The sequence below is a fragment of the Ovis canadensis genome, chromosome 15, assembly GCF_042477335.2.
Source record: "Ovis canadensis isolate MfBH-ARS-UI-01 breed Bighorn chromosome 15, ARS-UI_OviCan_v2, whole genome shotgun sequence".
NCBI classification, from domain to species: Eukaryota; Metazoa; Chordata; class Mammalia; order Artiodactyla; family Bovidae; genus Ovis; species Ovis canadensis.
The window spans coordinates 72,456,110-72,483,585 of NC_091259.1; the positions used below are offsets into that span (position 1 = coordinate 72,456,110).

The 27,476-nt window shown below is 40.4% G+C and overlaps 2 protein-coding genes across 2 annotated transcripts in view; one reads left to right on the forward strand and one right to left on the reverse strand.

The window, feature by feature from the left end:
* Positions 1 to 1,576: 1,576 nt before the first annotated feature.
* On the reverse strand, positions 1,577 to 26,940 carry APIP (APAF1 interacting protein). The gene is made up of 7 exons (XM_069554722.1): positions 26,666 to 26,940; positions 14,682 to 14,782; positions 8,894 to 8,942; positions 7,391 to 7,508; positions 5,574 to 5,709; positions 2,735 to 2,902; positions 1,577 to 2,105 (listed from the first exon to the last, which is right to left on the reverse strand). The coding sequence occupies exons 1-7, from the start codon at positions 26,720 to 26,722 to the stop codon at positions 2,006 to 2,008; spliced, it is 729 nt and encodes a 242-aa protein (XP_069410823.1). The 5' UTR covers positions 26,723 to 26,940; the 3' UTR covers positions 1,577 to 2,005.
* PDHX (pyruvate dehydrogenase complex component X) overlaps positions 26,920 to 27,476 on the forward strand; it is a 72,715-nt gene continuing 72,158 nt past the window's right edge. The window contains exon 1 of the mRNA XM_069554721.1: positions 26,920 to 27,231. Within this exon, the coding sequence (XP_069410822.1) occupies positions 27,072 to 27,231 (160 nt within the window). The 5' untranslated portion in view covers positions 26,920 to 27,071. The remainder of the gene's footprint in view (positions 27,232 to 27,476) is intronic.

Below are 27,476 nucleotides of genomic sequence, written 5' to 3' on the forward strand. Positions count from 1 at the left end.
AGGTAAAACTTAACAATGCAAGAAATAAATGGAGTAAAATGTGGGGATCTTTACAGCGGCAAAGCCCTTGAGGTCAGCAGGTGCTGGGATCCAAGGCATAAGTGGAAGAACTGACCTTAGAATTCAGTAAAGTGACAAAGAGGTAGGAGGTAGGAAGGCTGGCAGAAATGTGAAATGGGGAGATTAGTTAGCTCTTTCAATCTATTTATCTCTAAAAGTCTTGGGAGGTTATCATCTGAGACGTAATGTGGGAAGGTTGGGTATTTGATGTCAGATAAGTAACGCTATGAGAAATAGTCACCAGAGAGAGAAAGTGAACTTAACTAGGGAATTACAGGGCATCTCAGGTGGTTTAGCAGTAAAAGTATCTGCCTGCAATGCAGGAGACACAGGAGAGGAGGGTTCGATCCCTGGAGTAGGAAATGGCAACCGGCTCCAGTAGTCTTGCCTGGGAAATCCCACGGAAAGAGGAGTCTGACGGGCTACTGTCCATGGGGTCGCGAAAGAGTTGAATACGACTCAGCAACTAAACTAGCACCAGGGAATTAAAGGTTTGTTTGGCAGCAACAAGTGCCCACCTGAGAGGTGTGGTCAAAAATCTGCAGTGAGATCAGTCAACATACTTGTGCCCATCTTCCCATCAGGCCTTGCTGCTTGGGTACAGGTGCCAAGAAAGTGGGTCTCAAAGACCGAGGGCTGACAGGTAGGACAGAGGGGACAAGACACACAGGTTAGGATGTTTCCAATAATGTGGTGCAAAACGCCATCATCTATGCTTCATAAGGAAGGAAGCAAGGATAAGAAAGGAGTCATGGACAATGATAAATGGTAGGGGAAAGGGACTGGAAGTCTAGATGAGGCTACAGACTTGCTGGAGAGAAAGAACTGGGGTAAATGAATTCAAATGGTTGAAGATGATCAACTGAGGGGCTGGAGGATGAGATGATGATTTTGGAGATGGTGTATTATTTTCTCTCCCAGTTCAATAATAGTATTAACCAAATAAAACCTTATGATCAAGATGCTGCTGCTTTTGGCTACATTAAAAAAAGCATTTTCTGATTACATCTCTGTGTTGGTCATGGTTTATTTCATCAGGAGAGTTTGAGTATACTTGATTTTAACTTTACAACTGATCCCACTATAACATGACTGCTCTACCTCACAATATAGGGAAATCTGTACAGCATAAAGAGGAAATCTATAAAATTGACTTGACATTAGCATTGAGTATCACATCTGGTCTTAACTTTTCAAGCAAATTTATGTTACCAATATTAAAATAAGAAAATGCTCATTCTATAATTTAGTAGAAATTTTCCAATGGGTTCTATTATCACCAACAACTTTGAAGAGTAATAGGAATTTTCTGGGAGTATATACAAAAAAAGATTAATTCAAAGGGAAATATGTTGCCATTAGGGGTTTAGAAATAAACATAAAAAACATTCATGGGATTCTTGTGTGGTTCAGATTCCTTGCTTCCACTCTAGGAAGCGAGGATTCGATCCATGGATTTGATCCCTGAACTAGGACCCCATATGCAGGAGAGCACAGCCAAAAAACCCAAAACACATTCATTATAAAATTTTTATTCCATTGCATTGTCATTTAAGAATATAAGCAAATATCACCCAGTGTCAGAAGATCTGCATTGTTTAGTGACAAATCAATATCTTCATGGACATTTTCAATTCATTTCAAAAAGGTCATGTCATTTATGTAATAATTAAGATAAGCTTTATCTCTCTATGGCTCAGATGGTAAAGCGTCTGTCTACCATGCGGGAGACCTGGGTTCGGTCCCTGGGTTGGGAAGATCCCCTGGAGAAGGAAATGGCAATCCACTCCAGTACTATTGCCTAGAAAATCCCATGGACAGAGGAGCTTGGTACAGGCTACAGTCCATGGGTTCACAAAGAGTCGGACACAACTGAGCGACTTCACTTTCCTTTTTCCTTTATCTCTCTATCCTTTATCTCTCTATATAGTAAATTTCCATTTACTTATACAATTCCATTTTCTCCAGTGGGAAGCTGTGCTGGGTCCAGCCCTACTTGCTTCATTGATACAGCAACATCAAACAAATAGTCATAACACTCACACCTGTTTAAAAAAATAAAAAGCAAAAAGCATTAAAAGTGTTTAGTCAGAGTTCTCCACTTCTAATAATCACATTTTTCCTCTGCATCAAATGAACGCTGTTCCTAGTAATTTCCCCCCCTCAATTCTATGCAAAGCGTTTCTTATTTTGTCTCTAAAATTATTAAAAAAAGGAATCATACCGTATCATGCCACCATACCATACACTTCTCAGGAAATAAAAGAGTTTAAAATGTACTACTTACCTAAATTTAAATTTTTTATTATGTGCCATTTTTGTAAATAAATGTAGCAAATCATCCTAGCCCTCAACTGAGAGAACAAGAGCTGTTGCTCCTTCTTTATATCAAAGGGCACAGTAACTTGCCAAAGAACAGCTGACCTGAAAATTATTTCTTAACCAAAGAATATATAATACAAATAAAATGTCTAGAAATAATAATGATAAACCGTGAAATTGGTTTAAATTCAGATTAAACCAATTTGACCAGTGACACACCAAAAAAAATCATACCAGTAAAAGAAGACCTGAAAGCTAATGCAGTTCGGTCTACTCTTTTACAGGAGCAGAGCCAGGGGTAGTCCTCCAACTAAAGGGTGACTGGCCCTGACATTCCTTGGTTTACACTTACATGGTTTTCGCCTTCTCCCACGTCTCTCCCCAGACGTAGACTCCATGCCGTCTGACTAGCACTGCGCAGGAGTCTGGGTAATCATTCATTGCCCGAGCCATGCGCTCTTTGAGGTCTTTCTCCTCAGGTGTGTTCTCAATAATAGGTACTACTAACATATCATCATATCTGTAAGACAAAACATGCTCCTTTTTAAAACAAACGTATTCATATATAAAACTGATCACTATTTCAAATAATAAGCTAGACATTCTCTTTGTATCTGAGAAGCCACTCCAAATTATGAACAAGATGTTGCATGTCAGTCTGTGTATCCTGCATGAACAACTATATCAAAAGACGCCTTGGGAATCTGGCAGGCATTGTTCTAATCCTAAGTAGAAGTGGCAGAAATTTGTACAGGACACCAAAACCTAACAAAGAAATAATCAAGATCATACAAGTATTTCCATGAAGCATAGAGAATCATAGTGTTTTGAACACAGGAAGGATTAACAACCGAACTACTTAAAGCAGGAATTTCCCAACAGTTCGAAACCATTTTATTCTATCTCTGCAGGACCTGAAAGTGTCTTGGATAGGCAAATAAATACATGTGTGGTTTATGGTCCTGGGATAGCAAAAACCTTTTGAGTGAACCATTAAGGGTATGATAACATTTTTAGAACGTTCTCACATCTGTGATGTTAGAACTTATTTTTACCTTATTTTAACTAAGTACATGTGATGAAATCAAAATATGCATTTTTCATTTTTTGTTTCTGCAATAATACTCAAGAAATAATTTGTCACTGGTAAAGTCACCACTATTTCTGAGGTCATTTACAACCAATCAAAACTCAGACATATTTTCCTTGTAACATGAACTTCTCTTGCCTTGTTAATGTCTCATCTGCTTTTTCACCTCCTTTGTAATGGCTACAGTTAACCAAAATAAGTTCTATCAATAAACTATCAGAAATTACTACTTTAGGGAAGGTACAGAATAAATAGCAGTCATGTGATAAAGAACTTGGCCAATCATTACCATTAACAGAATGAGGTTGCCCATTATTTCACTTAAGTAAAACAGAGGTAATTATAAAATATCCTTAAACATGGAAGGAAAAATTGCTAGTCCCAAGTCTTTCCTAGTATTGGCCATGAAAACCACAAACTTATATTTTCCTCTACCATACACCAAACAGTCAGAAATAGCTCCAGGTGCAAAATAATTCCACAGTAAAAGACGACCTGAAAGCTAATCCAGTCTGATCTCCTCCTTTTACAGGAGCAGAGCCAGGGGTAGTCCTCCAACTAAACAGCGTTCTTTTCACCCTTCCACAGGCATTCGCCTTCAAAAGGGAGGACAGTTACATTTAACATGGTTACCTCATCAATAAGAATTAGGCATTTGAAAGTTATCGTTATTTTTAAGACGCACTTAAAATTTTTTAAAAGTAGAGTAGAAAATGTAAAAACTCCATCCTTTTTCCGACTTCATCCACCTTTTTTTGCCCCTTCTTTTGACTGGATACTTAGGATTCTACCCAAAACCTGATTAAGTACCACTGCCCAGGAGCTGTGATAATGACCTTGTTACTGATTTCCCAGCCAGCCAGGCTCAAACAGAATTGCAAAAACATCTCAAAAAAACTTTGTACTCTTTAAGTTCTGAAACATTCAACATAACATATAAAAAGTATATACACTGTGATGCATAACAAATGGCATCTCTGCATTCGCGTCATTCTTTTCTCCACAAATTCCAAAGACTTTCTGCTGGGCTTTGCTCCTAAACCTACCGTTTCACATGTTCTTCTGACCTATTTTTATTTCTTCACTGAAGCAATCAAATGCCGATGAAATTGGTAACACACAAATGCCTCTCCTTCAAGACCCAGACGTGGAAAAGGCAGTACGCGGCTATGCTTTACTATGTACACTTTCATAATTTAAATATTTAACTTCTGTAAGCAGGTGTTTCCCAGTGCTGAGGAATGCTTTAGGCACACAATAAATATTAACTAAAATCAAGTCAAATGAACTTCTCAGCACACTAGTTTAAACACGTACTGTCTATTACGTGCAGTAACAGTAACATACTGGCATAAGAACACTTTAGTGAAACTGGCACCCTTTTCTTCTCAACAAGCCAAAGTGGATTCAGCCCCTTTAGGAAATTAAGAAGGGTGAAGGTTCAGGAACAAGAATGCCCAAACATTTAGATGAAATGCTGAGCCTGCCCCTGAGTCCCAGGAACATATTTCTTTGTGTCACTATATTCTAGATTGATGAATAATGGCCACATTTTTGTGGGCTGGTAGATTTAGCTGATTTTGTCTAAAGGGCCTCTGTTCTATATTATCTATGCCCCTTCCCACACTGAAAAATATAAGCATATAGAGATCTACATTAAAATAATTATAAAATTTTTTTAAATGAAAATTTTACAGAAATACTACATGAAATCCAAACGAAGCATAAAACTTTGGTCAGAGCTGAAACTTTCTGAAGACAAAGTCAAGGTGAGGAGCGCTTACTCTCGGGTTGTTTCAATAGAGGAACACAGTCTTTCCATCTCTACAGAAATCTCAGCCCAGTCCTTTTCTTTTTACTCCAACAAACATTTCGTTATTCACGTTGGCAATGATTTCCCAAGGCTGGGTTGGGAATGGGGAGAAGGAAGGAAGGCACCTAATTGGTGTCACTGAGAATAGATCTGGAAGTATAATATTAAGTAGGGTAATAACATCGTATTAAATACATAAAAATATCAGGATCCCGTTTATCACAAGAAGGAGAAATACTGTTCAAATTATTTAAGCACCAAAAAAAAAAGAGGTGGGGGCAGAAATACCTGTAATACCCTCCCGAGGTACATTTCTTTATTCCTTTGATCATCTCTTGATGTGTAACTTTAAACTCCTTTCCTGGGAAGACAAGGGTGGCCATGACGGCGGCTTTAGAATGGGTATGGATCACAGCGCCTGCATCTGCGGGGCGGTGGGGGGAAGAATACAGTCACATGCTCAGTGAGAAGTAAATTACGCTTTTTAAAGAGTTATATATACATATATACACACACACACATATACAGACATACACACACATATATTTATATATGGTTATGGACTTGTTTTTTTTGGCATCGAATAATAAGTTGGCAGTGGGTAGGAGAGGAGGAAGGGAGGTAGGAAAGAGAAGAGTCAGAAAGAAAAAAGAAGAAACATTAAACTTTATCCAGCAAGTGGACAATGTGTGCAATACTTCATACATGCTCAAAAACATGTTTTAGATGGTCTAAAGTACAGCTATTATAATAATAGAGGTCATTATCACAATACTATGACCACTCAATTAGGGATTCCTATGTCTCCTTTAAAGATGTTTTCTCTTTATATCATCACAACAACCATCTCTCCCATTTAACGGTCAAGGCTCAGAGATTGTTAAATAACTTATTCACAGTTATTTAACTACACTGTCCAACTCTAACAGTAGTTGAAAACTTGGGATTTGAACCCAGGTCAGTCTGACCCTTGATCAAGATAGGCTTCATAGTGTAGGCCACATCTTGGTGACATGAGGAATGATTAGGATTTTAAGATATAGATGCAATGGGTTTACCTAAAAAAGAATTTGTACACTATTAAAACTCAGTAATGGCTATTTTTGCAACTGGAAGTTTATTTAGCTTTTTTTTACTAGGAAAGATTCTTCAGGCTGGCAGAATCTGCTGTTGAAGTTTCATCCTGTCAACAGTAGCTGGTAATGTCCGGGAACAGAACCTAGCATGATTATTCACTGTGTACTGATCTCATTCAGGGGCTATACTAAAGCATGGTCTTTATGACTTCATTGCAATGGCTAAGTCAGTACTTCAGTTGTACTTTCTTATTTTTACATTGTCCTTTAGGTTCAATCTTTCTAGGTTAGTTTTCTATCACAATTTCTGGGAATTAGTAATAAAATGTTTATTAGTAATAAAATGTCATATAGTAAATTTTTCAAAAAAGAGAGGACCACTCCCACTGAAGTGAAGAAAAGACCATGATTTTCCCTCCTTTGTAGTTTGATTAATTTCTACTATAAATTTGCAGAGGTATAGCTCTAAACCAAGAGTAGGAATTGGATTGTATATATAATAGTTAGTTGGTTAATCTGACAATCTAGTGGAGTCATACTCATCTAGATTGTAATTCTGGCCCCCCCAATACTCACTAGCTGTTTATTTTGGGAAAACCTTCCCACAGCCTCTGTCCTTTCATGTATAAAATGAAGTATTAATGGACCTTCCACAGAGACGATGTGAGGACTAAATCAGTGAACATGTTTATAATTCTTGCACATAGCAGGTATTTAAGAAATTTGAATCACAACAATAATTGCCATTATTTAGGGGGGAGTTTTATTGTTTAGTCACTGAGTCATGTCTGACTCTTTTACAGTCCCATGGAGTATAGCCTGCCAGGACTATAGTCCATGGGATTTTCCAGCGAAGAATACTGGAGTGGGTTGCCATTTCCCTCTCCAGGGGATCTTCCCTACCCATGGATTGAACTTGTATCTCCTGCATAAGCAGGAGGATTCTTTATCACTGAGCCAAACAGGAGAGCCCATTTAGGGGAGCCTACTCTGCAAATATTCGTTATGTTGAGCACATTTTCTACCGACCTCTCATTGTGTAAGCATTCATGAAAAGAGGAGTACACTGGCTTTTCTTAAGATTTTTAGATGGTGGAGGTCCGCTTATGTCCTTTTCATTGATGTCACAAACAAACATGTCTTCAGGCTATTTAGAGAAGGAAAAAGAAAAGGTTCATAAATATTAATGAGAAATGTCTTCTTTCTTGTTTGTCTATAGGATATATATACAGTGTTAATATATGTGTGCTGCTGCTGCTGCTGCTGCTAAGCCGCTTCAGTCATGTCTGACTCTGTGCGACCTCAAAGACGGCAGCCCACCAGGCTCCCCAATCCTTGGGATTCTCCAGGAAAGAACACTGGAGTGGGTTGCCATTGCCTTCTCCAAGGCATGAAAGTGAAAAGTGAAAGTGAAGTCGCCCAGTCGTGTCCGACTCTTTGCGACCCCATGGACTGCAGCCTACCAGGCTCCTCCGTCCACAGGATTTTCCAGGCAAGAGTACTGGAGTGGGGTGCCACTGCCTTCTCTGTAATATATGTGTAACTCATTTTAAATATTTATATAGTTTCTCACTCAAAAATATATAACCATTTTGAGAAATAAAAAAATGTTTTCTACTAACCAAAATAATCTCAAGAGTTAAAAAAAATCCACCTTTAGAATTTAAAGAAAAAAATTGATATGGAAAATTTAATATGCAAGTATAAGGTTATTTAATTAATTTCTCAGTTTTGCCATGTAATTTCACAACTATATTTCAGAGAGACTATATAATCACTATTTTAGGATGGGTATTATAATTTTTTCATATTTCATAATATAAGAGGAAAAACAGAGAATAAAATTTTCTTATTCCTTGAGAATCTTACCTGGTACTCAGAAATGCTAATCTCGACGAGGCACATTATTTTTTAAGTTCGAAGGAATTATGTAGATCTACAGGTTTTTCCTACCAATACATGCATATTTCTGACTTGTAACTTTCACTTGCCAGGGTTTATTGTAAACTACCATGTAAATTCTTTATTAATGAAGCATTATGCTTTAGAGAGAATTAAGTATTACGTACTTGTTTTAACTCTATTCTGGGTATTATTCTAGCGTTAATACAGAAGGGGTCCTCTCAAAATTTTGAAACAAAGTTTTATAACTTTGGAAGACCTTTGCCATTATTAAATATGAGTCAATTTGGTCCATTTGGTCCAATCTGATTAACCTATTAGCTGATAAAGATGGTGTTATAATGCTGCAGTTATAATCATCTTTTATTATGATTTAAGACTGTACTATTCACTTTTGCCCTGTAGAGGCGGAAAGAAAGTTTAGAACACCTGGTGATATGCAGGATCATTACCACCTTAAAAAAATTTAGTAGTTACTTAATAAATGTTTGTTGATTAGTTATTTAAATTATCACAATATAATTCCCCTTTAAAACTAACATTTCTTTTAATATTAATTCTATTTCACAAAACGATAATCAGGTAGAGAAGAGCAGACATTTAGGTTTAAGAAGGATCCCTTTATCATACCTGAATCCGTTCCTTTTGCACTCCTGAAGGAGCAATGTAGATTTCATTGCTGGTGATACAAAATATAGAAATTGGTATTTATTTAACTCTATTGTTCTGCTTTTGCAAAAAAGAAAAGTGTATCCTTGCAGTCCAATCATTAATCATCTTTATAAATCTAGTCATACAAATAGCAGCTTTATTCAATTAATGGAATAGGTTGTATAGAAAGAACAGCAAGCTACTTTAATGTCTTTATAATGCTGGTGACACAGTAAAATGTTGATAGTTGCTTCTGTCTTCTACATTTTCATATAAAGTTCTTTATTTCTTTTTATGGTGCAAAATTAATGGTAACCAGACTTTCATCTAGTTAGGATAAATACAAATCTGAAAACACAAGTCCTTAGCATCTTTAAGCGTCAAAAAGCAGAGTTGATCTTGCTAGACATGGAACACAGTAATTCTAAAATCCAATCAGAGGAAAATATGCTCACTCAAAGTCTTGCAAGGAATCGGGTTTCATTTTGTTGTCTGAAATGCTCTTATTACAAAACATGAAGTTCAGAGACCTCTGCTGGATGGCTGGTTAAATTACAGCTTTAACTCTGGGCTACTTTTTTGGGTGGAACATTATGCTTCCTAGTTGAAAAACACTTCTATCTTGTGAAAATACATGGTAACAAGCTAAAACAATTGCAGAAAGTTAAAAATGTAAAAAGCATGGTTACATCTGGAGATCTGTTATACAACACCTGTGCTCAGGGAGGATGCTACAGCATTACCACAAGGTGCTTTCAAATTTGATTCGGAAATTAATTTCAAAATCTTCTCTAAATTCTCTCCACCCTCAACAAAGATCCTCTGGCTCATGTATCAGTTTCAGTTGCTGCCAGAGGGGGCTGAAGAGCTGCCACATAACGCAAATGAAGGGAATATCAGCACCTGCAGGCTCCAGCTTCCGCCACTGAGGCGTGGACTAGGGACACTAAATCAATATTAACTGTTTCTGAAGGAGACTCCCAGGGCTTCCTAGGTGACGCTAGTGGTAAACAACCCGCCTCCCAATGCAGGAGATGTATGAGACATGGGTTCAACCCCTGGGTAGGGAAGATCCCCTGGAGGAGGGCATGGCAACCCACTCCAGTATTCTTACCTACAGAATCGCATGGATAGAGGAGCCTGGCGGGCTACAGCCCACAGGGTTGCAAAGGATCGGACAGGACTGAAGCAACTTAGCATGAACACACAAAAGAGACTCACAGACTTAAGAGAATGAACTTATGGTTGCTGGGGGTAAGGATGGGGGAAAGGATAGTTAGAGAGTTTGGACATGTACACACTACTGTATTTGAAATGGATAACTGACAAGAACCTACTGTATAGCACATGGATCTCTGCTCAATGCTATGTGGCAGCCTGGAGGGGAGGGGAGTTTGAAGGAGAATGGATACATGTATACTTATGGATGAGTCTATCTGCTGTCCACCTGAAACTATTACAACATTGTCAATTGGCTATACTCCAATATAAAATAAAGAGTTAAAAAAATATCAACTGTTTCCCACAGAAAATGAGGATGACTGGCTATATGGCATCAAGCTGCCGAAGTAGGGGTTACAAATAAACCTATAGACTTAGAACTGACAAAATGTAAGGAAGTTGCTTTAAGGTCTACTCATAAATTAAGGTCTAGAAAATAAATGCTGGATATGAAAGTGAAAGTGTTAGTTGATCAGTTGTGTCCGACTCTTTGTGATCCCATGAAACCGTAGCCCACCAGGCTCCTCTGTCCATGTAATTCTCCAGACAAGAATACTGGAGTGGGTAGCCATTCCCTTCTCCAGGGGACTGTTCTCAACCCAGGGATCAAATCCAGGTCTTTAGCACTGCAGGCTAACTCTTTACTATCTGAGTCACCAGGGAAGCCCAAAATGCCTGATAAAGGGAGTGAAATCCAAAGCACAGTAAGCTTTGTTCAAGCATTCAGTTTCACAAAGTAGTTACTGCTTTAGAACTTTGTTGCCTAAGAAAATCATACAGCGGCATTCCTCTGGAACCAGTGGCAATGCATAGGGATCATACTGTCAAAAAGGACCCCTTATAAATACCAGAGATCCAAACCTTTTGTCCTTTTGTCAAAAAGGACCCCTTATAAATACCAGAGATCCAAACCTTTTGTCCTCATGTAACATGAAGAACATGAAAGAGACTCTGGAATCATGTGTGGTACACAGTCCAATCACCTCTGCTGGTAAGTGGACCTGTAGGTCTTCTCATGCCGGAAGATATTTATGCAGCCCCGGGAAAAGACCCAGATAAAGCTCCCAACAGTCTGCTGTAAATAAGCCCTCAGTAGTGAAATGGCAACCCACTCCAGTGTTCTTGCCTGGAGAATCCTAGGGACGGGGGAGCCTGGTGAGCTGCTGTCTATGGGGTCGCTAGGAGTCGGACACGACTGAAGCAACTTAGCAGCAGCAGCAGCAACAGTGAAAGCATGGAATCCTAACCACTGGACCGCCAGGGAATTCCCTGGTATGCTAAATCTGTTTTTATTACTACTTTTGTAAAATAGAAAACAGTTTAGATTTTGGTCAATTTTGATTAAACGATTAGCTAAATAGATTTTAGAAAAAAATATACTTACACCTACAAGGAAGGAGATATCTGGATAAAAATACAGAGATGATAGAGCTTTTATTTTGGGAAGGACAAGTGCTAAAGACTAAAAGTAAAGTCTTTCTTGGGACTGTAAGCCACAAACAGAAAGCATGTTGAGTTTCCAGGTACTACGTTTGGGAATTTATTTTCTCCACACTCCCTGCTCTTTCACTCTGTGGTGAGCAGGGGGACAAACCGCAAGGGTTCATAATACATGTACATGTACTGCTTCTACTCGTATTTACTTAAAAAAATCCTTTAAATCTTACTATGCTTCAGTTATCTTGTCTACAATATGGGACAATTAATTTTAATTTTAGTAGCATACAACAGGATTAGTGTTTCTGACACATAAAAACATCATGCTGTGAAAATAGGAAATGGTAAATGTGAAAGGCAGGAGCCCAACCTAAACACAATGGCTGCTAAGTATCTTGGAATAGCCGTGACTATTGTTATTTTCTTGGTCCTCCATTTCTTCCTTCTGATTTAACACTCATCTGTGTCTTAAGCTGTCTTCTCTTGTTTGGCACCACACATCAGGAGCATATAAATTGGACTGATAGCAGCCAAGCCTTGGAAATGTAAATAATTTCATTCTCTCCAAAGGCTTACTGCCACATTTACAATGGAAACATAATCTATTGGGTTTGTCCTTCATGCCAAATATATCTGCTCTGAAGCATCAGAAAAAAACTTTCATTAACATGAGAATATTAATATCATTGATAAAACTATTGATATGGGTCTACGAAGTCTTTTAAATATTAGGGAGAAAATTCAACATTTTACTACAAATTACCCATTTTACTCTATGGAAGCACAAATTTAGTAAGATCCCAAATGCAGTGACATACAATCGTGGCTGTTTTCACCTGTGACCTCCAGGCGGCGCTCCTCACCAATTAAGAATCTAATAACAGACATTTTACAAATACAACGCAACGTCCCCACAAATTGACTGTAATGCCACAAAGTCAATTAATTTTAAAATGTGCCCCTCAGGGCTTTAGCATAACCATACACAATTTTAGAGAACGGTTCTACATTTTAATTACAGTCTTTTATATCTTTATGATAAAAAAAATTTCTTCTTGAGATCTGCAATGGCCTCTTGCTTACATTCTATTTTTAATTTTGCTATTTTTTTTTTAAAGAGCCAATTGGAAAAAGTTATTTTAATTCAGTTTGGTAGGAAGCTCTGTTTCTTACATATGTATGTGTGTGTACGTGTTGTGTCCGACTCTTTGTAGCCCACCAAGCTCCTCTGTCCATGAAATTTTCCAGGAAAGAATACTGGAATGGGTTGCCATTTCCTATTAGTGGGGATCTTCCTGACCCAGGGATCTAACCCATATCTACTGTGTCTCCTGAACTGGCAGGCGGGTTTTTTTTTACCACTGCACTGCCTCTTTGTGTGTACGTACTCAGTCACGTCCACCTCTTTGTGGCCCCATAGACTGTAGGCTGCCAGGCTCCTCTGTCCATGGAATTTGTGGACTGCAATCTGCCAGGCTCTTCTGTCTACGGAATCTTCAGGCAAGAAATACTGGAGTGGGTTGCCATTTCCTACTCCAGGGGATCTTCTCGACCCAGGGATTGAACCTGAGTCTCATGCATTGGCAAGTGGATTCTTCACCACTGTGCCCACCTGGCAAGCCCTTATTCATACATGTACAAACTAGTATTTCTGACAATGCAATTAAAAAGCAGGTTACTAAAGGCAAGGTTTAGAATATGATTTATTATAAATAACACAGCTCAAAAACAGAATTACTAGGACTCAACTCCTAAATGCAAAAATGAAACAGTTATAGTAACAACAAATGTTGTTGCAGGACTTTGTTGTGAACAGGTCAACGTGAAAGTTTTGGCAAAATACTCTGAAAACCTGTGAAATACCTACTGACACATTAGCACCGGGTTGATGATAAGAGGACCCATGTAAGGGAGGTACCACGTACTACGTGGAACAGGACCTTTGCAGACCAAGAGCCTCCCTACATATGAACTCTGACAGCTGCTGAGTAAGGCCTCTCCTGCCATTTCCCACAGTTTGATTATATTTTATGAGTTTCTTGGTAATTTGAAGCAGATGAAGTTTCAATGGCATCATCTTGCGGTATGCCACGAAGTCCCTTTAGTCCAAAATGTTCTGATTATAGAAACTCCCCGGGTGGTTCAGTGATTAGGAAGCCATGCTTCCAACACAAGGGGCCAGACTTCAATTCCTAGTTGGGGAACTAAGATAATCGCATGTTGCGAAGCCAAAAAAAAAAAAAGTTTACTGATGACATTTTACATTCCATTCTTCTCTAAACAATGCAGCCTCCTTGGAGGTGTTACTCTATATATTCAATATCCCATAAATATTGTAGTAGTCCAATTTTGTTAAAGAAAGTGAATTAGGATAAAGAAATAAATCAAGTTACTCAATTTAATATTCAGCCTCCAGACAATTAATATTCCTAAAACATTTCAGGAGGAAAAATATTAATCCTGTTCCAGAAAACAATTAAGGGAATGAGATTCTACAACCTTATTTTCATTGTAAGTAGGTTACTTATTTTTTCATCCTCTTAAAGGAATGACACTGAATAAATCTAATGAACAATTAAATACTATTTATTCCTTCTACTTCAAGTCAAATACCTCTTGTTTTGTCCTGTGAGCAACATGGACCCGCAGGTATTAAGCCCATTAATAACAATACATGTAGTTGGAAAGGCATATTGCGATTTTCTACTCAAAATGTAATTTTTAGGATTTTTGGATGGTTAACAATATGCATCTAAGCGACTCTGAAATATGTATCTGAACCTTTGTAACAAATCCTGTCTACCCAGAAGGGATCCTTTATAGTTCCAGACACGAACATACCCAGCAGCATGTTAGTTAACTTTGGTACTCCAAACACTGGGACCAAATTATCTGGATTACAAATTGTGGTTCTTAAGTCCACAGGTATTTATTATATATGCAACATCTAGAGAACACTTACTCTGTTTGGTTATGCAAATACCTATTTCTCTATTTAGAAACTAACTACCTTGAGTACCATGAGAAACTGATCATCAGCTGTTCTTTGACATAATACATGTTAGGCTCGTGGTGGTCTACTTATATGGAGAATCAGCCAGAAACTTACCCATGCTTCAAGCTAATTCCTCCTCCAGTCCCAGTGACCCAGCCCAAATGGTAGAACTGCTTGCAAAGCTCTGGGATCAGGTATCTTGGATGTTCCTTGTCCTTAAAAAGAAGATAATGATTTCTAAATAGACATTATTTTATCTAGTAAGTTACTTGATATCTTACTATAATATATATAATATATACTTACATACTTACTATAGTATATACTATATAATATATACTTACTATAATATATACTGCTGCTGCTACTGCTAAGTCACTTCAGTCGTGTCCGACTTTGTGCGACCCCATATCCGGCAGCCCACCAGGCTCCCCTGTCCCTGGGATTCTCCAGGCAAGAACACAGGAGTGGGATGCCATTTCCTTCTCCAATGCATTAAAGGGAAAAGTGAAAGTGAAGTCGCTCAGTCGTGTCTGACTCTTAGCAAACCCATGGACTGCAGCCCACCAGGCTCCTCCGTCCATGGGATTTTCCAGGCAAGAGTACTGGAATGGGGTGCCATCGCCGTCTCCGATAATATATACTAGATATCTCTAGTAAAAAAACAATTTAAGGAAGTTTAAGAAAATCTACCATAGACAGGATACTGTGAGAGAGAAAATTATTACAAAATATACTTTGTTTTTAATGTTTGGAAAGTGGATCTGCCATATTGTTTGGCCACCTAGAATCATTCAGTTAAGGGCCACATAGTCCAATACTATGGAACAAGTTATAACAATGAGGTGGGGAAATACCATGTTATATTGCAAAGTGTCTTACTGAAATGGTTGAAATAAAATAGAATCTAGTGCTGAAAGAGGCACACTTCAGTCTACACAGAAGATTTCTTTAAACGAAACATCGTATTTAAAACACCTCATTAAGGCATGATGTACATGATATATACTATGATAGTTATTTTTTCATCTTCTCTGTGTTGGTTCAATCTTTTTTTTTTTTTCTAAAAAAAAAATAAAAAATGTCCTTTTTCCATGGTAATTATACTGTTTTCTATTATTACAAAATCAATGTATACTCATTATGGAATATAAGTCAAGAAAATGGCATAAAAAGCACCCAGAAGCAATCATAGTTAATATTTTCTAGGCCCCATTCTATGAAGATATATGTTGGGATAACATCTTACTGTTTAAGATGTTATAGAAGTAATATATGAGATATAATTGACATATAACATTATGTTTCAGATGTACAACATGATGATTCCACATTTATACAGCTGGTGAAATTATCAGTACAATAAATCTAGCTGAAATAAAAGCTCCACTTTTATATATGTCTGGTGATTATTTGTTTAGAAAAAGAAAATAGAGCATTTCCCTCTTTTGGTAAAGCTAAAATGAATGAAAACAAAAACAATAATAAAGAAATACCATGAATTCCATTTTGGCAGTAATGATTTACAACCCTTACCTTGAAAACAACTAAAACAGCTGAATTATTTTAAAACACATTTCAAAATATATTGCTTAGCTGGCTGGAAAATAAGGTTTCATGGGGGCCATTGAAGAAAAGAGTGAATCTACCTGGGAGGGAAGTGAGCTCCTATAACTTCCTTGAAAGCATCTGCAAAACTCTGGTGACCTAGTGCTTCAATTTTGATAGCTATGCAAGTCACTAGAAGCACAAGATAAAACCTCAGGTATGCTACAAATGGGGCAGCCAATAGAAAATCCCAGCATACACATGGGACCCCAAGGGACTATACTCTCCAGATTAAAGTGAACAAGAAATAGACGCACTGTGCAGCAAAGCACAGTTAGCATATCTGCCTATAGAAATCTCAGCACTGGGTAAAGGGGAAAGAACATCTTTGAGTCCAAAGAGGGGTTATTATTGAACAGACTACATTTTTAGCTACTTATATGGGTATTTGAAATTATGGAATTTTCCCATATTCACTGTTAATATTATACATACTATTTTATTTTAGATAAGTATTGCTAGTGATAATTTGATGGAGCAGACTTAAGTATAAAATTAAGGATATGGGAAAGCTGACGTTTTTTAAAGTTCTGATTCAGCACAGGCTTCGGGGTTAACTGTTTACATGACCCGGGGCCTCAGTTTTGTTGTTGTTTAGTTGCTCAGTCATGTCTGGCTCTTTGGTGACCCCATGCACTGTAGCCCACTGGGCTCCTCTGTCCATGGGATTCTCCAGGCAAGAGTACTGGAGTAGGTTGCCATTTCCTTCTCTAGGGGATCGTCCCTACGCAGAAATCAAACTGGTGTCTCCTGCATTGGCAGATGGATTTTTTACCACTGAGCCACCAGGGAAGCCCAGGCCTCAGTTTACTCATCCATTAAATGAGAACATGCTGAGGATTAAAATGACATATAATGGATATACCCAATCCCAAAGAAAGACAATGCCAAACAATGTTCAAACTACCACATAATTGCACTCATCTCACATGCTAGCAAAGTAATGCTCAAAATTCTCCAAACCAGGCTTCAACAGTACGTGAACCGTGAACTTCCAGATGTTCAAGCTGGATTTAGAAAAGCCAGAGGAACACAAGATCAAATTGCCAACATCTGCTGGATTATAGAAAAAGCAAGGGAGTTCCAGAAAAACATCTACTTCTGCTTTATTGACTACGCCAAAGCCTTTGACTGCATAGATCACAACAAACTATGGAAAGTTCTTAAAGAGATGGAAATACCAGACCGCCTGACCTGCCTCTTGAGAAATCTATATGCAAGTCACGAAGCAACAGCTAGAACTAGACATGGAAGAACAGATTGGTTCCAAAAAGGGAAAGGAGTACATCAAGGCTGTATACTGTCATCCTGCTTATTTAACTTACATGTAGAGTATATCATGCAAAATGTTGGGCTGGGTGAAGCACAAGCTGGAATTAAGATTGCCAGGAGAAATATCAATAACCTCAGATATGCAGATGACACCACCCTTATGGCAGAAAGTGAAGAGGAACTAAAAGCCTCTTGATGAAAGTGAAAGAGGAGAGTGAAAAAGTTGGCTTAAAACTCAACATTCAAAAAACGAAGATCATGGCATCCAGTCCCATCACTTCATGGCAAATAGATGGGGAAACAGTGGAAACAGTGAGAGACTTTATTTTTTTGGGCTCCAAAATCACTGCAGATGGTGACTGCAGCGATGAAAGTAACAGACACTTGGTCCTTGCAAGAAAAGTTATGACCAACCTAGACAGCATATTAAAAAGCAGACATTACTTTGCCAACAAAGGTCCGTCTGGTCAAAACTGAAAGAGTCAATTCCTAGGCAGATTGATAAGATCCAGGGGTCCTCAAGGAGAGAGGGGTATGGAATTCTCAAGGAGAAGGAAAGGACAAACTTTGTGGGGTTTTTTTCCCCCCTCTACATTCCTTAGTCACATAAAAAATTTTTTTTTCTTTAAGCCTGGAACTGATGACTACACAACTCAGTTTAAACTGTTGTCAGTTCAGTTCATTCGCTCAGTCGTGTCCGACTCTTTGCGACCCCATGAACTGCAGCACGCCAGGCCTCCCTGTCCATCACCAAGGAGTTCTAGGAGTTCCCTGTACTAGGGATTATATAACCACAATGTATCCTGCTTGAGGACAGTTTCTCCTTCCTGAAAACCTTCTGGCTAATCCTGTTATCTTAAAATGTAAATTACGGAAGTGGGTCTAGTAAGATCTTTACAACCTTGAGACATTCTTTTGATTTACAAAAGTTATGACCAACCTAGACAGCATATTCAAAAGCAGAGACATTACTTTGCCGACTAAGGTCCGTCTAGTCAAGGCTATGGTTTTTCCAGTAGTCATGTATGGATGTGAGAGTTGGACTGTGAAGAAGGCTGAGCACCGAAGAATTGATGCTTTTGAACTGTGGTGTTGGAGAAGCCTCTTGAGAGTCCCTTGGACTGCAAGGAGATCCAACCAGTCCATTCTGAAGATCAGCCCTGGGATTTCCTTGGAAGAAATGATGCTAAAGCTGAAACTCCAGTACTTTGGCCACCTCATGCGAAGAGTTGACTCATTGGAAAAAGACTTTGATGCTGGGAGGGATTGGGGCCAGGAGGAGAAGGGGACGACTGAGGATGAGATGGCTGGATGGCATCACTGACTCGATGAACGTGAATCTGAATGAACTCCGGGAGTTGGTGATGGACAGGGAGGCCTGACGTGCTGCGATTCATGGGGTCGCAAAGAGCTGGACACAACTGAGCGACTGAACTGAAATGAACAACTCATCAAAGTATATAATTCCCTCACTAACACTAACAAGGGGGGCACTCTCTGTCCCCCTTCTGATGTCTATGTCAGAAGCTTTCTCGGACCCTTTTCTTACTTTAATAAAACTCTGCTACACAAAAGCTCTTGAGTGATCAAGCCTGGTCCCTAGTCCCGAAGCTAAATCTTCTTCAGAGATCACAAATCCGATATCATTCACCATAAGCTATCAAAGCTATGGTTTTTCCAGTGGTCATGTGAGAGTTGGACTATAAAGAAAGCTGAACACCAAAGAATTGATGCTTTTGAACTGTGATTTTGGAGAAGACTCTTGAGAGTCTCTTGGACTGCAACGAGATCCAACCAGTCCATCCTAAAGGAAATCAGGCCTGAATATTCATTGGAAGGACTGACGCTGAAGCTGAAACTCCAATATTTTGGCCACCTGATATGGAAAACTGACTCACTGGAAAAAGACCCTGATGCTAGGTAAGATTGAAGGTGTGATGAGAAGGGAATGACAGAGGATGAGATGGTTGGATGTCATCACCGACTCTATGGACATGAGTTTGAGTAAACTCCGGGAGTTGGTGATGGACAGGGAGGCCTGGCGTGCTGCAGTCCATGGGGTCACAGTGTCGGACATGATTGACTGAACTGAACTGAACAATGGACACAGCAGGCAGCACAATGTGTGTCACAATGTTCATTTCCTTTCCACTTTAATAAATGAAAAATTTCTGAATTAAAATATTAATAAAGCTACATTGGTTTTTCTTATTTTTTCCTTTTTAAATCTAGCTAAAATTACTGATGCCTTGTCTAATTTGCTATTTCTTTTTTTAGGAATACAAATGATGTTTTAATTACATATTAAAATGCAGCCAATGAGAAGACTCCTGCAGTTTTCAATCTTTAAAACCATCCATTTCCACAGCAAGTTGCAAACATTATAGAAAAGAGACTGTTCTTAAGCCCTGCTCCCCGCCCCCACCCCCCACCCCCACCCCTTTTCCCTTTTGTCTTTCCAGTACTGAGGTATTAGAACCATTAGCCAGCTTTCTGCTACAGGAGTAACAATGATAAGGCCGCTGTTGTTAGTAAGGTTTCATTCAAATCCACAAAATTACAATTTCAAAAAAATAATCAGCAGCAGGAACCAAGAGAGGTATATTTACTACATACGCAGTCATTTAAGTTGCCCAGAATAGTAAGAAAAGTAAAAACCAGAATACATATTTTAATAAGAATTTATAAGAAATAAAAGATTTAGTTAGTATTTAGCTTTCCCCTGAATGTCACTAGTATCTTGTTTGTTATTAAGTCTGATTTTTCACTTAGAATAAGGGTTTTGAAAGATATATCTAAAGGTAGGTTGCAATCAACTTCTTATAGTAGAGGTTCCATACAGTTAGGGGGCAACATTTAACAGTATTTTTTATATAGATATAGATATATACACACACACATTTTAAATTAATTGGAGGCTAATTATTTTACAATATTGTGGTGGTTTTTGCCATATTGTATGAATCAACCATGGGTGTACATGTGTCCCTCCGTCCTAAACCCCCCTCTCACCTCCCTCCCAACCCCACCCATCTGGGTTGTTTTGTATATATTAAAAACTAAGGCCTAAATAGTTTTTGAATCAATATTTCATTTCCCCAATTTTTCACTCTATTTATTGTTGTGACCCAAGAACGAAAGAGCAGATAAAACCATCAAGGGGCTTGGAATGCAGGAACAGAAAAGCTAGACCCTTATCATCCTTCCTTCCCCTGTGTTTTAACTATTAATGGATTTCAGGTCCTCCTGAGCAGTATAGCCTGTCTCCCCGACACCCCATAGGGAGAAGGTATTTGCCTTACTTTTCACCGCACCCAGTATAAGTGCCTAATCCAATCAGCAAATGACCTGCAAGTCCCCTATCCCACTCCTTGTACCCTGGGTATAAAAGTGGACTAAGGACCCTGTTCAACATCGGTTCTCCCTTGAGCTGGCCCGCTGTTCTAAGAGCGTCTCCCACTCTAATAAACTTTATTTAGCCCTCACGCTGTCTCATGTCTGGAAATTCTTTTCCAACCCAAGCCCAGAGAATGATGGTTATTTTAAGGAAATCATCCTCGAATGTCACTGAGGTACCTGCTCACAGCCAGCCATGGCTCTAATCTCCTCCACTTTTTCTTTCAATTTAAGCATAATAGAGGCATGTATTTCTCAGGGGTTTTCCTCGGGGGGAGACTCTCTTACAATCATAAAATGAACACCTGTCAAATTCATTTTAGCCCATCAACTAATGAGGGAATCAAAAAGATGGTACAACTGTGTGTACAAAAGAGAATTCAAAACACAGATACATGGAATAATCAGGAATCCTGGATTTACAAATAAATAATAAAGAGAAACTGGACAACATCTACTAGAGCAATTAAGCTGAATCTCTATCAGTTCAGTTCAGTCGCTCAGTCGTGTCTGATTCTTTGCGACCCCACTGACTGCAGCACGCCAGGCCTCCCTGTCCATCACCAACTCCTGGAGCTTACTCAAACTCATGTCCATTGAGTTAGTGATGCCATCCAACCATCTCATCCTCTATCATCCCCTTCTTTTCCTGCCTTCAATCTTTCCCAGCATCAGGGTCTTTTCAAATGAGTCAGTTCTTCACATCGTGGCCAAAGTATTGGAGTTTCAACTTCAGCATTAGTCCTTCCAGTGAATATTCAGGACTGATTTCCTTCAGCATGGACTGGTTGGATCTCCTTGCAGTCCAAGAGACTCTCAAGAGTCTTCTCCAACACCACAGTTCAGAAACATCAATTCTTCAGTGCTCAGCCTTCTGTATGGTCCAACTCTCGCATCCATACATGACTACTGGAAAAAGCATAGCTCTGACCAGATGGAACTTTGTAGGCAAAGTAATGTCTGCTTTTTAATATGCTGTCTAGGTTGGTCATAGCTTTTCTTCCAAGGAGCAAACATCTTTTAATTTATGGGCTGCAGTCACCATCTGCAGTGATTTTGGAGCACAAGAAAATAAAGTCTCTCACTGTTTCCATTGTTTTCCCATCTATTTTCCATAAAGTGATGGGACTGGATGCCATGATCTTCATTTTCTGAATATTGAGTTTTAAGCCAGCTTTTTCACTCTCCTCTTCACTTTCATCAAGAGGTTCTTTAGTTGCTCTTTGCTTTCTGCCATAAGGGTGGTGTCATCTGCATATCTGAGGTTATTGATATTTCTCCTGGCAATCTTGATTCCAGCTTGTGCTTCATCCAGCCCAGCATTTTGCATGATGTACTCTAAATATAAGTTAAACAAGCAAGGTGACAATATACAGCCTTGATGTACTCCTTTCCCAATTTGGAGCCAGTCCACTGTTTCATGTCTGGTTCTAACTGTTGCTTCTTAACTTGCATACAGATTTCTCAGGAGGCAGGTAAGGCTGTCTGGTATTCCCATCTCTTGAAGAATTTTCCAGTTTGTTGTGACCCACCCAGTCAAATGCTCTGACATAGTGAATAAAGAAGTAGTAGATGCTTTTCTGGAACTCTCTTGCCTTTTCCATGACCCAACAGATGTTGGCAATTTGATCTCACCTTCCTCTGCCTTTTCTAAACCTAGCTTGAACATCCGGAAGTTATTGGTTCACTTACTGTTTAAGCGTCTCATTGAAGAGATTAACACACTCCTTCTGAAGGCTGGACATTCCCTTGGAGATTTTTGCAAGACTGAAGACCCATTCACTTTACTTCCCCACTGCATCTCCCTCTCCATTCTGCCTTTCAATTTTAGTTCCTCCTTGCTTCTTTTTCTCCAAACTATAAGATTGGGGCATCCAGACCCCAATAAGATGGTTATTTTGAGATGCTAGCATGCCATCTTCTCAGGCTGCCGGCTCCCAAACTGAAGTCTCTTCCTTGCCTCAACACTTTGTCTCTCAATTCATTGGCCTATTGTGCCGCAAACAGAGTGAGCTTGAACACATTAACACGAGGAGCCTGGCTTTAACTCTGATATCCACTAGCTGAGTGCCCTATGTAAGTCAGTGACTCTTTCTGGGTATTGAGTTCCTTATATTAATAACCTGGATGAGTGATTCCTAGACTTCTGAATTTCAAGACCAATAGCTTTCGTTGCTGTTGTTCCTTAAATTTTAGGGACTGACAGAAGATTGCCAAGTTACAACGTTAGTTATATTTAATCATCATCACATTCTTCAAAAAATAAAGTGCATGTTTAACATAAAAACAGTAGGAAGGATAATGTCAGGATAAAAGGTAGTCCTTTAAATTGAATGCAGTTAATTTTGTAGAATTCACTTTTCCATCATCCTAGCTTTTCTTACTTTATAATAGTGAAGTTACTCAGTTGTGTCCAACTCTTTGTGACCCCATGGACACCAGGCTCTTCCATCCATGGGATTTTCTAGGCAAGAGTACTGGAGTAGGTTGCCATTTCCTTCTCCAAGGAATTTCTTGACCCAGGGATCGAACCCAGGTCTCCCACATTGTAGACAGACGCTTTACCGTCTGAGCCACCAGGGAAGTCCAATGTAATAGTAAGAGTGTAAAGCTCTCATGGACTCATATTTGGCCAGGATGAAGGTCATTTTTCCTTATTTGGCTTCTTTGCCTACAACTTCTCCATTTCCCTCCAGCTCACCCTTCACTCTATTTTTAGTACTAATACACTACTTTGATCACTTAAACTCCCTTCCCCAAATCATTTAATGCTCAGATATCATGTCCTGGGTCTGTTAATTAAGTCCTTCTGCTTTTTTTGCTCCAATTTAACTTTCAAATATTTTCATTTTTTTACATAAATCTCTCAGTTCTAGTCCACCTACATAGTAATCAACGTCCAGGATGGCCCTTAATGATGACCCCAGTTTCCTGGTTTCCACATCCTGGTGTAGAGTTCCATTCCAAATCGTGTGGGGCAGGTCTGTGTGAAGACCCACTGAGAAGTGACGGTCTGTCACTTCTGATATCAGGTTACTGAAGACTACAGCTTCCATCGTCTCTGCTCTCCTTTGGATCAGCAGCTGCCATGTTATAGGGTATTAGCTATGCAGCAGGCCATACAAGGAAGAACTGAGGCTTGGGCCAATAAAATGGGAGGAACAGAGGCCTGCCAGTAACTTTGTGAGCCCGGAAGCACATCCCGGCTGCAGTCAAGGTTTGAATGCCTGCAGCTCTGGTTGACAGCTTGGCTGCCATCTCATGAGAAACTTTAAGCCAGAACCCTGGGCTAAATTCTCTTGCATTCCTAATTGTCAGAAACTGTGTGAGACAATGATCGTGTGTTATGCCTAAGTTTTGGGATACTTGTTATGCAGCAATAGATAACTCAAGACACATTATCTTGACAGCCAAGAATACATCTTTTTCTCTTTGCACTGTTATTGTCCATGCTGGATCTCCAATTATCCCAACTCTAGCTGTCAAATTCTTGCTTATCAGCCTTCATACCCACTTCCCCTATGATTCCTTCTTTCATTGTCTCAGGCAGAAGTGATCGTTCCTCAAACTCTGTGTCATGGCAACTGCCCTTTGCACCTTTTTTGTGTACCTACTGAATAGCCCTCTCATTCATTCACTTAACAAACCTTTACTGAAGGCCCCAAAGAAATAAATATGAGTAAGATGAAATCCTTCCCCTTGAGGGCTCAAACTCTAGTAAAAGTTGCAAAATCACAAAACAACGTATAAAACAAGATGGTCCAGGGCATTATGTGAGTAGAAGCTACTGCTGGGAGGGAGCAGGAGTTGGGAAAGACCAGAGAGGAAAGGATGCTGAGCTAAGTTTTAATAAAGGATGTGGCGGAGTATGCAGGTATGTGAAGAGGAGAAAGAGTGTTTCAGTCAGAGAGAACTCTTAAGCACCAGCAACCAGAATTAGGTTCTGCAGGATGGAGGCACGTAGGGATAAAGACTGTAAGGGTCTTTCATGCCATGCACTGGGGTTTGGGCTTTGTTACAGATGGTTGCTAACTGCTGAGTCATTTTAAGTAGAAGATGACTGGATCACATCTTGTTTTTGAAACATTTCTATAGGGGTAGTACAGAAGAAAGGTTGAAGGGTGACCAAGGTCGCAAAGACCAGACCAGACCAGAAGGCTGTGCGAAAGTTTCAAAATGAAATTTTAATGTGTGATGGTGGAGATGGATTTGGAAGATATAGAGTCATTGCATTAATGGAATTTATATTCCAGGGATAGTTTTTTAAAAAGCTATGTTGGCTGAAGAAAAAAAAGGCACAACCTCAAAGTTAAGTTTCAGTTCACTTCAGCGGCTCAGTCGCGTTTGCGACCCCAGGAACCGCAGCACACCAGACCTCCCCATCATCAACCGCCAGTCTACCCAAACCCATGTCCATTGAGTCGGTGATGCCATCCACCAACCATCTCATCCTCTGTCGTCCCCTTCTCCTCCTGCCCTCAATCCTTCTCAGCTTAGCATAAAGTTAAGTTTAACTGGGGGCAAAATGAGGACTATAGGCAGGGAGACAGCCTCTCAGTTCTGAGGAACTGATCCAAAGTGGTGAGAAGGGAGGTCAGTAGATAATTTTAGTGAAGGAGAGTTACATGAAATCAAGCCCACATTTTGGCCAAGGGTTGATGTTAATCACCAGGTTGACGCTAGTCACGCGGTACAGATGTTTCAGTTATTTTAGTGCTTTTCTAGATACGAGAAAAATGCAAGAAACTAATACTTATAAAATGAAATGTTTTCTTGAAAACAACTGTCTGACAGCCTGCTCTGCCAGGTTTTCCTACAGTATCTCATTCCTCATCTCCTCTCTCTACTCCCTTCAGGGTATGTTGAAAGTCAGTAACTCCAGCAGGTATTGATCTAATCTTTGTAGAAGCAGACAGTGGGCGAGTTTTTAAATGGCAGTGAAATGAGGAATAAACAAACTGTAGTAAGTGGGAAGAAGAAAACAAATAAGACACTTTGCTAATCTGTGTTATGTTACTTATTCACACAAGAATAGTGGTTGCCAAGAATTTCCCAATAAAACCTGCTAGGCTGTGACCCACGTTACTACTTTTTAATTGGGCCCTTCAGCCCCAGGATAAATAAAGGAGCGAGTTGGGGGGGGGGGGCGCTTTCCCTCTCTGCCTCTTAATTAAGCAAGGCTTCTCACGTTGCAATTGTTTATTCCTCTAGATTTCCTCCGTACCCAAGGCCAAGCCCTTAATCATCACCCTGAGCACGTGGGTGTTCCAGAATAAAAGGTATGCGCAGCCCGAGGGTGGATTTTCCTCTTCTGTTTAAGGAAAAACCCTTTTTAAGATCATTCCATAATCAATCTAATCCGAGGCAGTCAACGAGCAACTGCGCAGAGTAAAAGTGCTGGCTACAGTCCGAAGACCTGGCTCCGCGGACGTTTTCCCACTGCCTACTGAGCGGCAAACGAAGAGCGCAGGAAAACAGCTGCAGGGGACAGTCCTAGCTCCAGTTCCACTCCAGAGCTTCGAGTTTCCCCGAAGGTCTTTTATGTTAAATGGTTTTGAAAAACACATTAAAGACGCCCAATGCTCCCCCTCAGTTATTTTTCCCTTTTCAACGTTTGGTGCCCAGCCCTCGCCGCCGAAAAATCCCAGCGCTGGAAGCAAAGCTCGCCGAGTAGGCAGGGGCCTCAAGTCCACACGCGGGGAGCAAGGGGCGGCGCACGGTGGTAGCGTCCGGTCCGGCGCAAAGCCCCACCCGGCCGGCGCCTCGCTTCGGCCGCCGCCTCGCTTCCTGGGAATAGAGGGCACCGGCAGCCCCGCCCCTACCTGCGCGCGGCACTGCCGTGAGCAACAGTCTCCCTCTGGAGCGTGAGAGCCAGACATGGCCGGGACTAGCAGTACCCGCGCCTGGCAACCTTCGCACGGCTCGAGCGTTCCTGGCGCTTCCCCTGGGCCAACTCAACGAGGCCCGAACTAAAATCAGGCGGCTCTGAGGGCAGCCTGGGGGCGGGGCGGACATGATGAAAGGCGGGTCTGAGAGGGCCTCTCTGACCCAACCGCGCAGCCGCCTGTTGGGAGGCGGGGCCAGCCAGGTTGGAGGCGGGGCTAGAACTCGACTCAGGCGCGCTGGCCTCTAGGGGGCGTGTCCCCGGCTGGGAGGCGGGGCATGGGCGGGCCTTGATGACTGGGCGATCAGGCTGTGCTGAGGGCAGCCCAGGAGAAGGCCGGGAAGATGGCGGCCTCCTGGAGGCTAGGCTGTGACCCGCGCCTGCTGCGTTGCCTTTTGGGCTTTGGCAGTCGCAGCAGCCCAGAGCTGGTTAAGGGGGCTGCTAGGTGGTCTGTCGGCCGTGGAGCTAGTTGGAGATGGTTTCACAGTACGCAGTGGCTGCGGGGTGAGTGGCCGGGGCTTGCTCAGCTTCTCTGTAGCTGAGCAATGGGCCTGGGGCAGGGGCTTTTTGATCGAAGGCCTGCATCTGGGTGTGGAGGCGCCCGGAGCTCACCGTTCCCTAATCCTTTTTGTGGGAGAGGGTCTGCTGGCGTGGTCTAGTGCATGCCGCAAAGGGCTTTTTTGGAAGCTAGGAGAACTTAACTCCATCTCTGGCCGCCTGGTTTCTTCGTGACCTTGCCTTGGAATTTG